The sequence below is a fragment of the Arachis hypogaea genome, chromosome 7 (assembly GCF_003086295.3).
Source record: "Arachis hypogaea cultivar Tifrunner chromosome 7, arahy.Tifrunner.gnm2.J5K5, whole genome shotgun sequence".
In the NCBI taxonomy this organism is placed as follows: domain Eukaryota; kingdom Viridiplantae; phylum Streptophyta; class Magnoliopsida; order Fabales; family Fabaceae; genus Arachis; species Arachis hypogaea.
The window spans coordinates 81,614,574-81,631,528 of NC_092042.1; the positions used below are offsets into that span (position 1 = coordinate 81,614,574).

At 33.6% G+C, this 16,955-nt stretch overlaps 2 protein-coding genes across 2 annotated transcripts; both read left to right on the top strand.

Annotated features, from left to right (window-relative positions):
• Positions 1-5,316: 5,316 nt before the first annotated feature.
• LOC112703819 (aspartyl protease family protein At5g10770-like) lies at positions 5,317-7,536 on the top strand. Its single transcript, XM_025755437.3, has 2 exons — positions 5,317-5,718; positions 6,064-7,536. Exons 1-2 carry the CDS (start codon positions 5,556-5,558, stop codon positions 7,308-7,310), a joined length of 1,410 nt encoding a protein of 469 aa, XP_025611222.1. The 5' UTR covers positions 5,317-5,555; the 3' UTR covers positions 7,311-7,536.
• A 2,836-nt stretch (positions 7,537-10,372) lies between these two features.
• On the top strand, positions 10,373-14,071 carry LOC112703820 (ent-kaurene oxidase). The gene is made up of 8 exons (XM_025755438.3): positions 10,373-10,793; positions 10,883-11,043; positions 12,285-12,446; positions 12,548-12,688; positions 12,780-13,034; positions 13,108-13,269; positions 13,360-13,554; positions 13,633-14,071. Exons 1-8 carry the CDS (start codon positions 10,628-10,630, stop codon positions 13,948-13,950), a joined length of 1,560 nt encoding a protein of 519 aa, XP_025611223.1. The 5' UTR covers positions 10,373-10,627; the 3' UTR covers positions 13,951-14,071.
• The last annotated feature ends 2,884 nt before the right edge of the window (positions 14,072-16,955 follow it).

Genomic DNA, 16,955 nt, shown 5'->3' on the forward strand with positions numbered 1-16,955 from the left:
GTATTTGGTTTCTCTCCTCTATGAAGGGTGTTTGTTGTAAGTTCATTGATGCTTTTGATCAGGGTGTTACTGTTGAGGTTCACTTTGATAATTTAATTTGGAGGTGTAGTGGTATTTATGGCAGTCCTCAATTTAATAAAAGGGTTCTCCTTTGGGATTATCTTGTTGCACAGTCCATGATTTTTCAAGGACCTTGGATTGTTCTTGGTGATTTTAATGAAGTCAAATTTTCTCATGAATCTAAGGGCTGTCAATTTTTTCATCAAAGAGCAGACATGTTTGCTACTTCGTTAGGGGATAGTGGTTTGTTTGATCTGAAAACTATTAGGAGGCAATTTTCTTGGTACAGGAGGGTGAAAATTTATGTTGATGTGGCAAAAAAGCTTGATCGAGTCTGTTTAAATAATAGTTGGTTATCTATCTTTCCAGAGACTTATGCCAAAGTTTTAAATATGTTTCAGTCTAATCATTGCCATATTCTGGTGCGTTGTAAAGGTCATCCTCAGCCTAAAGAGAATCGACATTTTCGATTTGTTGTTGCTTGGGCTAGTCATCCTAGGTATAGGGATATTGTGAACCAGTCATGGTGGTCTGGTAATAGAGGGATTCATGGTAAGCTTTCGGAAGTACAGAAGAATTCACTAGAGTTTAACTCGAAGGTATTTGGTAACATTTTTTGTTAAGAAATGTGAATTAGAGCAGTAGATTAATTATTTACAAAAGCGTTTGGAAGTGGTGGATAGTATTTATTTGCGTCAAAAAGAGCAACAGTTGCTTGATGATTATAATAATACTCTAGTGCAAGAAGAGCTCCTATGGTTCCAAAAGTCCAGAGAGCAGTAGGTAAGGTTTGGGGATAGGAATACAAAATTCTTTCATATTCAAACTCTTACGCGAAGGACGTATAATAAGATTCATAGTCTTTTTCTCAAGGATGGAATGTGGGAAACTGATCCAGAGGTTTTGAGTCAAGAAGCAGAGTCTTTCTATAAAAGCTTATTCTGTCATTTATATGATGTTGATTTGAGTTGCCTTGGTGATGTGCCTCTTCCTTCTCTTAATGAGGAAGCTTACAATAATCTTACGGCACCAGTTACTATGGAGAAAGTCAGAACAGCTGTTTTTCACATGAACTCTTTTAAAACTCCAGGTCCTGATGGGTTTCAAGCTTTCTTCTTCAAAGAATATTGGGAGATCATTGGTCTTGATGTTTGGAATATGGTTAAGCAGGCATTCTCCGGTGTTACTCTTGATCCGAGAATGTTGGAGACTTTACTGGTTCTTATTCCAAAGGTTGAATCACCGGTATCTATGAAAGATTTTAGGCCGATTAGTCTCTGCAATGTAGTTTACAAGATCATCACGAAGGTCCTTGTTAATAGGCTTCGTCCTCATCTTGCGGAGATTGTTGACCCGCTTCAAGGAGGATTTATTCCGGGACGAGAAATTCCTGACAACATCATTATTGCTCAAGAAGTCCTCCACTTTATGAAGAAGACTAAATCAAAAAAAGGCACACTGGCCTTTAAGATTGATATAGAGAAAGTTTATGACAGAGTTGACTGGAGGTTTTTAGCTCATACCCTTAAAAGCTTTGGTTTCCTATTCCTACACTTAATTTGATTATGAATTGTGTTACTGCTTATTCCTTATCTATTCTTTGGAATGAGAATCATCTGAATAGCTTTACTCCTAGCCGAGGTCTCAGACAAGGAGACCCTATGTCACCTTATCTTTTTGTGTTGTGTATGGAGCGATTGGCATACTTGATTAGTCATCAGGTTGATTTGGGCTTGTGGGAGCCAATTACTATTTCTAGAGGGGGACCAAGAATATCCCACTTAATGTTTGCGGATGACTTGCTTCTATTCTGTAAAGCTACAAAGAGACAAGTACAAAATGTGATGTTGATTTTAGAGACTTTTTGCAAAGCATCTGGGATGAAGATTAATGTGGAGAAGTCTAAAGCGCTTTGCTCCAAGAATGTCTCTGCAACAAGGACAGAAGTTTTCACTAGGGTGTCCTCTATCAGATTTATCCAGGACTTGGGCCAGTATCTTGGAGTTACCCTTAGCCATTCTAGGGTGACTCGTTCAGCTTTCAATGGTGTCCTGGATAAGATTCGGAGTAGGCTAGCAAGCTGGAAAGAGAGTTTACTCAATCGGGCTGGTAGACTCTGCTTGGTTAATTCTATTGCCGCCGCTATTCCCACGTACCAGATGCAGGTCTCTATTTTTCTCAAAGGAATCATTAGTAAATTGGAGTCTATGATGAGGAATTTTCTTTAGAAAGAACAAGTTGATGGAAGAGGATTGAATCTTGTTAGTTGGAAGGTACTTGTTACTCCAAAAAAATATGGAGGTTTGGGGATTAGAGATCTTTATTGTGTAAATATTGCTCTTCTTGGGAAGCTAGTTTGGACTTTTTTCCAGCAGCCAAACAAGCTATGGGTCCAATTATTAGATGCCAAATACCGATCATCTCTATATGACTATTTTAGTTATCCTAAGAACAAGGACTCTCCCATTTGGAGATGTCTTTGCAAGGCTTGGGAAGTGTTGAAGGATGGGTTTGCTTGGTGTATTGAAGATTTGAACCTGAATTTTTAGATTTCTAGCTGGAGAAGAGAAGGACGGTTATCTAATGAGATGGATTATGTTCACATTTCTGATTCGAATCTCCAGATACAGGATATTTGGTCAGTTGGTAGGTGGCATTTGGATACTCTTTATTCTCCTTTATCTCAAGATCTGAAAGGTAATATTCTCTTTTACAATCCAGATGAACAAGCAGGTCCGGAAGTGGGTTGGTATTGGAGTGGGTCTGCTGCCAAAGTCTATGACTCACGCAATGGTTACTTGTGGTTGTGTAAGCAGCTGTTTGGTTGGGAAGAGCGGGAAAATTGGCTTTGGCTTTGGCATCAGCTTGTTTCGGAAAAGCATAAGTTTTTGGCTTGGTTGTGTCTTAAGGAGGCTCTTCCTACTGCAAGTTTTCGCTTTAGAAGAGGGATGTCGTCATCGGATAGGTGTCCAAGATGTCTTTCTAGCCAGGAATCGGTTTTATATTGCATTCGGAATTGTCCAAAAGCTCAGCTTGTCTGGCATAGGTTGGATATTTCTTGTCATCCTTTGGATTTGAAGAGCTGGTTCTTGTATCATAGCAGAGAACATCCATTAAAGTTCTTTTCGGGACTTTGGTGGATATGGCGAGTAAGGAATAATGACATCTTTAATCCTTATGAAACTTGGTCTCCGAAAAAAGTGATTTGTCTGGCATTAATTTCAGAAAAGGAGTTTAGGAATATTTTTGAATTATAACGTATGTCCATTCCCTCTACTCTAAATGATTTTTGGAATCTCCCATCCATTTATACTTTTAAGATTAATTGTGATACTAGTTATTTTGGTTCGGGTGATAGTGCTGGTTTTGCTTGTGTTATTAGAGATTGTAATGAGAGTTGGCAAAGGGGGTGTTTGAGAATGATTGAGAGTAATAGTATTCATCAAGGAGAATTGTTTGCTATTTGGAGAGGATATCTCTTAGTTTGGATGTGGGTCAACGAGATGTTATTTGTGAGACGGATTGTGTGTAAGCATTTAATCTTGTTACTCAAGATGGTTTTGGGTTTATTGATCCATTGGTGCTCAAAATTAGAGATATCATGCATTGGAATTGGCGTGTTGACTTTCGTTTGATTATGAGAGATGCAAACCCGGTGGCAGATACTATGGCAAAGATGGCGATGAAGTTACAACTTTTGCATGTGGAGCTTCTTTCACTTTAAGAAGAGTTTAAGAGTAGTCTTAAATGGAACTGTCTATCTATTTAAGCGGTTCCTTATTTTATTTGTTTTATTTTTTTTGTTTAATTTATTTCAGTCACAAAAAAATATATTAAATTTGAAGTGTACTCAATTTGAATTAACTATTATAATTCATATAAACTCATTATTATTAAAAAATGTGCATAACCTATTTAATAATAGATAATAAAAAGGTTGATACAATATTTTATTTAAAATATATACAACAAATGACAATATTAATGTCAACCAACCATGTAAATATAACACCAAAGATTCAAATTTTAACATTTTAAAATAATTAGTAATAAATATAGATAAAATTAATAACAACAATTAATAATGTGATTCTTTTTAATATGTGTATCCTCTGTTAATTTTTATAAGTAAAAAAAATTAAAATTCAATAATATTTCTTAATTTTTATACAACAAATTATCAATGTATATGAAAAAATAACAAAAAAATAAAGAAAAATCTATCATTTGTAGTTGTCACTTACATAAACAAATTAGTTGATTAACGTCTTAAGAGAAAAATATTCACTTTTAAACAAAATATTTTTTATTCTTTTAAAAACATTTTTTTAATAGACAAATTTATTTTATATTTGGATAGTCTTTTTAAAAAAAATAAGTATTACAAATATTTTTTATTTTTTTTAAATAAGATATTGTTAGCTTTTAAAAAAATAAATTATTTGTTTTTTTAATAGAAATACTTTTTTAAAAAAGATATATCGAAATAAATTTAAAATTGAATAAAAATATTTTATTTATGAAAACAAAATACTTTTTTCATTAAAAAAGATCAGTCTACAATTCTAAGTTAACACTAATTAATTTTACAAAAATAAATATCAAACAAAAAATGGCAAAATGAATATTCACTCCTCTCAATTATTTATGAGTGTTTGCCCATGAATTATTACTACACAAAAAATGAAATTATGCAAATAATAGTTGTAATTTGTAAAGACGGACAGAGCCTCACTATGGGAAAAAAAAATGGATAATAGTCTTCCTAAATTTTAATTTTTTATATAAATTGTATATAAATTTTAGTTTAAAAAAAAGTTTAGGATCAATATTTTTAATAAAATTTGACTATCACTTAACTATCAAAAGAAAAGTGAGTAATCACATATCATTAGATAAAATTTCACATTATTAAAAATATCAATAATAATTAATTAATAACTACAAATCATAAAATTTACAGTCCCTAACACTCCTCTTTAGTTTAACTCTCTATAATTTTTATTCCTCTCTAGTTTAACTCTCTACCATTTTTATTTTAACCTTATTTTATTATAAAATTATCCTCCCTAAAGTTATATTTAGTTCCGCCCTGATTGTAAATGGACGAAGATATATAACAGAGGAGTCACACTATTAAATCTTCCATTAAAATAATCAGAAGATTAGTAGTCTTTCAATTTTAATTAAGTACTATATACGACCAAAAAAAGTACTATATAAACTATATCTGGATTAAAGCTACAAAGAGGATCAGAATCCCTAGGGGATCGGGATCAGCAACAACACATCAGTTTTGCGTTCTCAAAATGTGCACGTGAAACTCCAATAATTTTCTCATGCACAAGTGGGGTCTCAAAGCCAGCCTTTCCTCTTTTGTTCTCACGCCAAAATCCATCACTCGCAAGTCAGAATCTCACCCTCGCCTCCATTATAATTAGGTGAGGCCTTTACTAAAACAATCTCTCTCTCACACAAACCAGTGCATTGTATCTATGGCGGAGGCAACAACCGCGTTGCCTGTCTTGCTCTCTCTTGTTGGTATTTACCTCATCATACTCGCAAATGAGGTTCACTCCTTTGAAGAGATGACCTTTAACTTGAACATGCGAAAATCGCAGAGGGAACAGAATCTTGGCTGCCACCCACCGGAAGCAAGTGAGCTTGATAGATCTCTTTGATAGTTAATTCATTATTTCCTTTCCTTTTTTTCCTTTTCTTTTCTTGCACTATGCTGCTTGGTACTTGCTTTTATGATTCGTTATTGTTATTGGGATGCAAAAATGAAAGAATTGTATGTTGTATTGGTATTTGTTTAAAAGTATATATATACGCACCGGAGTACCAGAGTAGTACATAACAAATTACATTAGGTATAATATTAATAAGGTAAAGCAAAACATCCATCATTACTGGTCTCTCTAGTCTCACCTTCTTTGGAGTCTTTCAAGCCAAGAAAGCTTAGTTAGCAATGGATGAGGTTCTAATTGAATTCATTCTCAGGAAAGGTGAAAGGTGCCATCATACTGGAAATGAAGGACACAGGACACTGTTCCTCTGTCTCTGAGAAAAGGAGCCATCGGAAACAGTTGGGGCAGGATGACCTTCGTGTCCGCGCAATTCAAAGCCGCATTCGGGGTGCGTCTGCCTCAGACAAGGAAAACAAAAACAATGAGATTCCGATAAGCTCAGGCATGAAATTGGAAACGCTTAACTATGTAGTGACTCTGGGGTTGGGTGGGCAGAATGTGAGCATGATAGTTGACACAGGAAGCGATTTGACGTGGGTGCAGTGCCAGCCATGTGACTCCTGCTATGACCAGCAAGGCCCTCTCTTCCAGCCTTCAAGCTCCCCTTCCTACCAATCCATTCTCTGCAATTCAACAACCTGTCGCACCCTAATTCCAGCTCCGCCGGGAGCATGTGCAACTGCAACTAATTGTGACTATGTCGTTAACTATGGGGATGGCTCCTACACCTCGGGAGAATTAGGAGTAGAGCACCTCAGCGTCGGAGGGGTTTGGATCACCGATTTCGTGTTTGGTTGCGGCAGGAACAACAAAGGCTTATTCGGACTCGCATCGGGCCTTATGGGCCTGGGGAGGAGCCACCTCTCCATCGTCTCTCAAACCAGTTCCACTTTGGGAGGAGTCTTCTCATACTGCCTGCCTTCGCCTGACGCCGGAGCTTCGGGGTCGCTCGTCATGGGGAATGACTCCTCTTCTCTCTTCAAGAATGTTGCCTACGCCAGGATGCTCTCTGATCCGCAGCTTTCCAGCTTCTACATACTCAACCTCACAACCATCAGTGTTGGTGGTGTGCCTCTGCTGCAGGCCTCCAGTTTCGGGAAGGGGACCCTCATTGACTCTGGGACGGTGATCACAAGACTGGCTCCGTCCATGTACAGAGCAGTCAAGGCAGAGTTCTTGAGACAATTTTCGGATTACCCGTCGGCGCCCGGGTTCTCTATATTGGACACGTGTTTCAATCTCACCGGGTATGAGGAAGTGAACATACCCAGCATAAGATTGTACTTTGAGGAGGTGAGCATGAACGTGGACGTCAGTGGCATACTGTACGTGGTGAAAGAGGATGCCTCCCGTGTCTGCCTGGCGCTAGCAAGCCTCTCCGATGAGTACGACATACCCATTGTTGGGAACTACCAGCAGAGGAATCAGAGGGTTATATATGATACCAAAAACAACAGGCTTGGATTTGCTGCAGACCCTTGCACTTTCACTTTCAATTGAATTCAACCACCACCCCTTCGCTTCTTTCACTCTATGTTCTCCATTTTCCTAAGGCTCTACTCCACTACACCCATGAGTAACATTGTCCTCCACTATATTATTGTTAATTTGTTATTATCATTATTATTATTGTTTTCCCTTTGGTGGCGCAATCTCATTGTAATTTAAATGAGGTTCGACTGAACTGTAAGTAAATGCCTAAATGGACTATATCGAGTTTCTTAAATATATCTGTCCAATTAACACGACATGTTAGTATAATACCCACGTTATATTAACCGCAAAATCACTCACTCACATAAATAATACTATTATTTTTTATCTCTCAAACTTACTAACACTCATAAAACAAAAGAGCACCTCTCAATTCTCGTAACATGATTTTTATTATTTGAAACACACCAAATACACAAAGTTTGTATGACTTTATATAGACTAAACTTTTTAATAAAATAATAATTTCTTTTTCTTAATTATTAAGACTACATTAATAATGATCATAAAATTTGTAGAGTTTGCATGCTTTGTCATTATTTTTAATAATCAAATACCTCTCTTAAACATTTTATGTAATTCTTCAAATTTTTATCATCTTCTAATAAATAGATTGATTACTGTTTTCAATTCAAACTTTGCTTCTTCAATTCTTTAACTATATTTCATGAAGATTTTAGTTCATGCAAGTTGATTTAAAATTTTTAATCAACATTGCCTCCTTTAAATCGAATATCAATATGCTTCGATCTTCCATAGAATACTGGATTTTTACAAAGTGCAATAGCTGACTTGTTATTGCAAAATATCGTCATTAGAGTACTTTGTTTCTCGTTCAATTCCTCAATAATTCTTCTTAGCCAAACTGCTTGCGTTGCACAACTTGTTACTGCTATATATTCTACTTTTGCTTTGAGAGTATACTACTGGTTGTTTCTTTGACGACCATGAAATTTCACAAGAACCAAAATGAAATACAAACCCTAAAGTACTTTTTCTTATTTCTATATCTCCGATCTAATTACTATCAGTGTAGCCAACAAGCTTTATTTCATTAGTATATATTCTCATAATAAATTTCATCATTTAAAGTACCTTTGATATATCGAAAAATTCTTTTATGGTATGTGAAATTTACTGCTCTCTTTTATCTTTTCTCAACAATTTGAACTTCTCTTCGACCGGAGTAAAAACTGATTTTGAGTGTTTTATCTGAAATTTCTTCAAAATATTATTTGCATATTCTTCTGAGAAATCGATAAAATTAATATTCAATTTGACCCCTGAAATTTGAAGTCACATTTAATTTGACCCCTAAAATTTCAATAAACTCAAGTTGGACCCTAAAATTTATAATTGTAAGTCACGTTAACTATTGAGCCAATCTCTGTTAACGACATGTTGATTTGGTATATTAACCTATTACAATTTAGATTCCTTGCCTAGGTTTCACATGATCAAGATTTATTAGAGTTTGAAAAGGTTGATTGTTTCTCTTAAAACTGTAAAATTTTCAAATTAAACTTATTATTGTTATCTTTGTGAGGATGTTGGAGAGTCAAACAAGCTTCTAGAAGATCTAATAGGTCTTAGTCATTTGAAATTGAAGTGAGAAATTTAAAAAGTTAATTTAGAATAATTATCCAAATCAACCTCCAACGATTTAAAAAGTAGACATTTTAGTTTCCAAAAGAATTAATACACATATCAATCCTCAAGATTTTACTCCAGTAGACAAATCAGTCCCCAATTTAATTTTTGACAGAGTAATTACCCAAATCAGTTTCCAAGAATTTTAAAAGCAGACATTTTAGTCTAAAAAAATTAATACACAGATCGATTTCCAATGTTTTTCTCTGTCAAACATAACGGTCCCTGTCTATTTTACTTTTACTGTATGATACTAGCATATTAATACACTTTTTCGTTAGAAATAACTAAAGTGAATAATGATGCTTTGAAATCCAAATTAGAATATTTTGTTTTAATATAAACATGTTTTTTAAAATAAGACATCTTGTGATTATATTAAATACAAAAATATCAAATAATTTCAATCTTAAATTTTTTGTAGAATAATCTCCAATAATTTTATTGATTATTATTATTATTATTATTATTATTATTATTATTATTATTATTATTATTATTATTATTATTATTATTATTGGGTGAATATATACTTTTGATATTATAAATACATACATAAGAATCTAATAAATAAATTTATCATTACTTTTATTTAAAAAAAATACAAAAAATTATAGTACAGTATTATTGTGTAATCAATAATAATAAAAATTTTTTTTAGATAGTGATTTGTGTATTAATTTTTTTTAGGACTAAAGTGTCTATTTTTAAAATTTTTGGAGACTGATCTAGATAATTATTCTATTAAAAAATGAACTGAGATTTTGACTTATTTACTAGAATAAAATTTTAGAAATATTTTTTATTAATTTTTTTAAAAACTAACATGTCTATTTTTAAAATCTTTATTTATTGATTTGGATAATTACTCATTAATTTAAATTTGACCTTAAATTTTAGAACCAAACTGAGTATAACCGAGTACAATCTCTAAAATTTTAATAACGCAATTAGAATATTAAAGATCATTTTAGTATATAAATGTAATCTGAGTAGAGGTTTTAATCCGAAAAGGAGAAAATTAAATATTATTTTAAATATATTAATTAAGAGAGTTTACATAAAAATATTTTATTATGTTAATATGTTACCAATGTATTTAATAAAAACTTAATTTTAATAAACTGATAATATAAAAAAATTTATATATGGATTAATCATGTATTGTTATATTAATAAAATAAGTATTTATATTATCTTTGTCTAAATGTTAAATTTATTTGATATATTTAGTTCGATTTTTTAGGAATATTTGATATATGTAGTTAACATGTGTGTATATTATCAATTGAATTTTTCTTATAAAAGATATATAAAATTTAAATGTATAACATATTTCGTTATTTACTATGTATTTGTTCAAAAAATAACCTAAACAAAACTTTTTTTCTTATAGTTACGGGAAACGGGCAAAGTTTATGGAAAATGATAAAAAGCGATGGCGACAAGTGAGTGGATCAGTAGGCACGGTGCACGGAATCTAAAAGCCCTTGGAAGTTGAGAGATACCCCTTTGGCCTCTGTGTCTGTGTTTTGTGACTGTGACCGTCTGTGTCACAACTTCTTACTTTTTATCTGTCCTAAGTCATCACCTGCTTCTATCTCTGGATATATATATATCTCTTTGACCCTCTCGTTCCCTGCAATTCAACACCGCTCCAAGATCCACCGGGCATGCAAATGGACACTCTGGCCCTTATTCAGGCACAGCCCTTTGCCGCCTCCCTTGCGGTCGCTGCTGTCTCGCTTTTCCTTTTTCTTTACCTATTAAACGGTAGCCGCACTCCCGCGGCTGCCTCACTTGTGGTTGGTCTTGCTACTTCTCTTCCTAAAGTAACAGGTTAGTTCCATTCTTTTGCAGTAGACGTTATATTATTTATTTACCTACCTTTAACTGAACTGAAATCGGGTGGTTTTGATGCATGTCAGTGGTTCCGGGTTTACCGATTGTTGGTAATCTGCTGCAATTGAAGGATAAGAAGCCGTACAAGACATTCGTACAGTTTGCCCAAAAATATGGTCCTATATATTCCATCAGGACCGGTGCTTCCACCATTATCGTTCTCAACTCTGCCCATCTTGCTAAGGAGGTCACTCCATTTTATTACTTTACTTTCTAATTTTAGTTTCAACTGTGGACTCTACCTCTGACTCACGAAGCTAGGATTATCTTTTTTTTTATTGAATCATTAAATACTATGATTAATAAGTAATTTTTTAATATTAATATTAATAGTAATATGTCTTAATTGAAGTCACCAAAAAATATCTTCATTAGATAATTATATACTATTATTTTAATTCAACTTTTCGATCGTTTGTAGTCTGAAGATTTAAAATTGATAGTTTTATCTCTTTCAAGTTCCAATTTTAATTACGCATGTATTTAAAATCATCTAAGTTTAGAGTACAGAATTAGAAGTACAAAATCAGGAGTACACTAAAAGAAGTAGTGCAAAAAAATAGTTGATGAATTGTTTTGTGATCTTTTCTTTTACTTTTTTTTTTTGACTTTTCTATTTGTTTCTTGTTGTTCTTGCTCTATTTTTATGTTGAACTCTCTTATTTAAAAAAAGTGTGAAATTTGTTCTGAGAGTACCAACATCACATATTAATCAATAAAAAAGAAAAATGTTATGAAGTAAAAGCATAGATGGCTGACCTTATGCTAAGTTGTTATACTTTCAAGCTTTGGTCTGATGAAACTTTTCTTTTTTTCTTGGAGAGTTGTGTATGTTTTTAAAAAAAATACACCACAGCTTATATATGTAAAATAAAGGCTTTTGAAAGCATAAGAAGAACTTTTTAAAATTTACTTATAATTATCAAACTTACAAAATCTAATATAACTTGGTATAATAGTAAATATCTAAATTTGCTCTCCTTATTTATGTTTATTATGATTTTTTAAAATTTTAAAAATTAATTTACCGAACTCAATTATTAATGTTCTTATTTATTTAAAAGTAATTTTTAATTTGATTTATTTCAAAAGTACAAACAACCTCTTTAAATAATTTGACTAGTGTCTCAATTAAATAAAGTTATCTATGTATAGCATGACTTTGGGAATTGGGACCAATACTTTGGAAGTGTTTGCTCTAATATTTAAAAGTTAAGTACTAATTTTTAGGCATTAGATGGAACACCCTACTTGGGATTAACTGAGAGTGATGCCAGAGCCTTTGTTTTTTTTTTTTTTAACTACTGGTGTTTACTCTTGATCAATATATTATACATCAGGACCAATTCTGGCTATTTTGCACTACACTAGTTAATTATTTTTTCATAACGGCATCCCCAAAATTTTTCTTGTTTTATTGTAATTCAGGCCATGATTACCAGATATTCATCGATTTCATCAAGGAAGCTGTCGAATGCATTAACAATTCTGACTTCCAATAAATGTATGGTTGCTATAAGTGACTACAACGACTTTCACAAAATGGTCAAAAAACTTATTCTTGCAAATGTTCTCGGACCCAATGCACAGGTTGGTTATCTGGCAACTTTATCTGTTTAAGTGGCAGCATCTTTTTCTCCTTTTTGAATGTGAGCGTGTCTGAAATATATATCTTTCCCCTAATTATTCAGAAGCGGCATCGTCTCCACAGAGAAGAAATGGTGGAAAACATGTCTAGGCAGTTTAATGAACATGTGAAGAACTCCTCTGATTCCCCGATTAATTTTAGGGATATATTTTCTTCTCAACTTTTTGGATTGGCAATGAAGCAAGTGAGTTTGTACTTTATGATTGACAAATGGTATGTATTGTAACAAGTAAAATAATATAGTTGTTTTAAAAATGAGCATGGGGTATTCGCAGGGTGTAGGAAGTGATGTGGAATCCATTTATGTGGATGATTTTGGAAATAAAATGTCAAGGAAGGACATGTATCAAATTCTAGTGGTTGATATAATGGAGGGTGCAATTGAGGTTGATTGGCGAGATTTCTTCCCATACTTGAGATGGATTCCAAATAGGAGCATGGAGACAAAAATTCAGAGAATGTGCTTCCGCAGGAAAGCAGTTATGAAAGCATTGATCAATGAGCAGAAGAAGAGAATTGCTTCCGGAAAGGTAAGGTATTCTAGTGTACATATTAACTTAAAATCTGTGCAGAGCTTCACCCCAATTTGATTGTTTCTTGCAGAAAGTGAATTGTTACATTGACTACCTGTTATCGGAAGCCAAGGAGCTAACCGAAGACCAAATTATGATGCTTCTTTGGGAGACCATCATAGAGACTTCGGATACTACATTAGTTACGTCCGAATGGGCTATGTATGAACTTGCTAAAGACAAAACACGTCAGGTTGTTCGCCTTTCTTGTGTTGGTTAATTCAGGTTAGTTATTTCTGGCAGATAAGATAGCCTCACTGGCCTGTTCGTCTTTGTATGGCAGGATCGATTATATTCGGAGCTCCGAGATGCATGCGGGAATGAGAGGGTAACAGAAGACCATTTGGCTAAGCTGCCGTATTTAGGGGCTGTATTCCATGAAACTCTGAGGAAGCACAGTCCAGCTCCCATTGTCCCACTGAGGCATGTCGATGAAGATACCCAAATAGGAGGATATCACATTCCCGCTGGGAGCGAGGTCTTATCCTATCCTATCCTTTAATATTCTTTGTATATTGTGAGTGCGAGTAATGACAGTGTAGGGTTATTTGAACAGATTGCTATAAACATATACGGGTGTAACATGGACGAGGAACTGTGGGAAAATCCTGAGCAGTGGATGCCGGAGAGGTTTCTGGATGATGAGAAGTATGAGACCATGGATCTGTACAAGACAATGGCATTTGGGGCGGGGAAGAGGGTGTGCGCAGGGGCTTTGCAGGCGAATCTGATAGCGTGCTCGTCAATTGGGAGACTGGTTCAGGAATTCGAATGGGAGCTGGCTCAAGGCGAGGAGGAGAATGTTGACACAGTCGGCCTTACCACCCACAGGTTGCATCCCCTCCTTGTCAAAATCAAGCCAAGAAGCAAATGATCAACTACTCCCTCCCAACTCCCAACTCCCCCTCTTACTTTCTTGTTTCTCTAAATAATCCGCAACTTCTATCTGAACATTTTTTTTTCTTTAATAAAAATTATGTATGTGTACTCTTTTACTTCGTAACCTATTTTAATTTTAGCATAAATCGAGCTAGCATCTCGTTTTCGTAGTACAAGGTCAAGTCCGGATTAGCTCTAAAATTTAATTAAATTAGCATTACCAAGTCCCAAATTTGTTTACCCGCGGACGCAAAATGTAATGCTGACAGTTAAAAATGCTGATTGCCATTCATTATTCATTCATTTTAACAATTCTTTGAAGAGTAAATTGATAGGAATTGACAAAATATAAATAAGAATTGAAAATATTAAAATATTTTGGAAAGAGTGTTTCTATTTATGATGTGAACAAGTAAAGTTCAGTTAGTCTCACTTTTTCTTACATCAAGAAATTATATAGAAGGTGGAATGATTTTCTTACATTCAATTTCAATATATTCTTTTTCAATGTTTATTGGTATTAAAAATGGATTCCACGACTGAGATGAGTTTTGACTGCAAATTAGGTCGATCGCAAGAGATACGAAAGTAAAGTCGAAAACACAGATGAACAGCGTAGGAAACAGGTTGACTAGAGGTTACTTTTCTTGAACACTAAAATTTTTACTTGACTTTCAAGTTGAGAGTAGAGAACATGGTGCGAATTTTAGAGAATAAGTTGGAGGAAGAATATGGGAGAGGAAGAATAACTGTCAAAGACTTACTCTATAAATAAAAAGGTTGAAATCAACACAAGCACACATGAATTGTTGTCGAATTTTCATGAGTGGAAAAAAAAAGGATATGATATATATCTATTGATGGTGCATGAATTATTGTCGAATTTTCATTATTAAAAAGTTCTTGATGTTATTAAAAAAGTGCTATTAGTGCTTTCTTTTGCTTAGATGAAAACAAGCTATCTAAATTGAAGTTCTCATCCTTCTTAGGAGAAGGAGTGATGCTGGCTTCTTCATTCTCTATAGCATTGATAATATTAATAGAAGTCATAACGTGATTCACTGCCTTAACTTGATTTTGTTGCATGTGTGGTGAAAAGTCTTGTGTATGGTATCAAGTGTCTTCAAATGTCTTGTTTTGTCAAAGTATGAACACACTCAGAATGTACCTCTTTTGTTACCTCTTCCACATACACTACGCTTCCTTCCTCGACCACGAATATTAGAGGGTGCGGCTCAAAGTTCACATTTTCATTGACCATTTGGTTTTATCTCAAAAATATTAATGGCAACAGAATTTACTAATGCCTTAGAATTAGGCTCAATATTGTGCACTTGTTGTCTTTCTTGTTGGAGAAGAAGAGAAAAAGCTATTGTAACATCTAGAAGACTTCACGAGTATTATTTGAGAGTGTACATTTACATATTAGTCATTACTCTGAGAAATCGAATCACATATGACTGATGCCTATAATGGTGCATTATATCCGAACCACAACTACAAGTGCTTTCACAAAGACAAGTGGGTATAGGTCAAAATTCATCTAATTCTTCCCAAATAGCTTTCAATTTTTTATAATAGAAGTGGTAGACAACTCATCTTACTTTGTGGTGAACAAATCTTCTTCCAGCTCAACAATTCAAAACAAATCATTCTCATAGAACCTGTGCTTTAGGTCCTTCCAAAACTCATATGCCACACCAAAGAACGCTTTGCAGAATTTTAGAACTCAGTGAGCCATGCAACCATGACAAGACAAAGAAAATGGACCAATCCCATGCTTCATAAGTGTCATCATCCTTATTGGATTTTAAGAGAGTACCATCTACAAATTTAATTTTATTCTTTGATTTCAGGAAAATCCAAACGGATCTGGACCAACTGTGATAATTTAGGGTTGTTAATGAAGTAGTTGTGACTTGTGAATAAGAGTCCTGGAATTTCACTGGAATGTAGGTAAAAGCAGCTCGATGGGTCTTGTGAACTTGGTTTTGTAGTGCTCGTTTGGTGAATTGAGCCATCATCTTAACAAATTTGTGAAAATCAGCAGCAGTGAAAGTTTGATGTTCTAGATTCACCACTATTTTATTTCCAGTCATCGTGAATGAACGAATTGACAAGCTCTTCTCTCACGAACTTTACGCAAAAGTATGCTTCATACGTGGTGAATAATTTACTCTTTTTTTTTGTTAGCTTCTACGCTCACTACATTATGAAAAATTCGTTCTTCAGCAAAATATGATTTCATACATTAAATGTTGTTTATAGATAAATTTTTTAGATTAAATTATTGCACCTGATTGTTATGCCGCTTCTGCTATTTCTTTTACTTTTCGCGTTGATACATTTTAAAAGTTTGATTTTGATAAAAATTTGTAGTGTCAAAATTTTTACATTATTTTCTAATTAGAATTAATTATACATCATACAAACTTTCGGTATCTCATCATTTTTTTATCTTCTCTTACTCGCATATTACTTATACATAATACTAAATATATTCATATATACATGGATGCTATCCGCATATTACACGTGTTTTAAACTTGTAGTATTCTGAAAATTGGATCGTTCTAGCCAATTTAGTAGAAAAAAAATAATAAAATGATCATTTTTACCATTCAATTAAAGAAAATAATTGCCAATTTCATATAAAATTTGTTTCAAAAACTCGTTAGTTAAAACTCAAAAGGTTTTTGGTTTTTTTTTTTTTTACAAAACAGACTTATACTCTAAAAGTAAATAACAAAATGGACAATCAATTTTAATTAGCATGGAAGGTCTTAGATTTAGTAGTAAAAATCTTTGCTTTATAATAAATAAAACCGAATTTGAGACTTGGCTAAAGCAAGCAATGATGTTAATCACAATTCCAACCACAACTTATTCTTCATTTTTTTTTTGTTAGAGATGAAAACGAGTTAAGCCGACCCGAGTTTCAACTTAAATGAGTTTAACCTACGTTGCAAATAAATAATTTAAGTCTAGGTTTATTACTTT

Coding starts and splice junctions, on each gene's coding strand:
- LOC112703819 (XM_025755437.3), top strand. CDS start 5,556: ATGGCGGAGGCAACAACCGCGTTGCCTGTCTTGCTCTCTCTTGTTGGT. Junction 5,719..6,063: donor CTGCCACCCACCGGAAGCAA/GTGAGCTTGATA, acceptor ATTCATTCTCAG/GAAAGGTGAAAGGTGCCATC.
- LOC112703820 (XM_025755438.3), top strand. CDS start 10,628: ATGCAAATGGACACTCTGGCCCTTATTCAGGCACAGCCCTTTGCCGCC. Junction 12,447..12,547: donor TTCTCGGACCCAATGCACAG/GTTGGTTATCTG, acceptor CTAATTATTCAG/AAGCGGCATCGTCTCCACAG. Junction 12,689..12,779: donor TTGGATTGGCAATGAAGCAA/GTGAGTTTGTAC, acceptor GGGTATTCGCAG/GGTGTAGGAAGTGATGTGGA.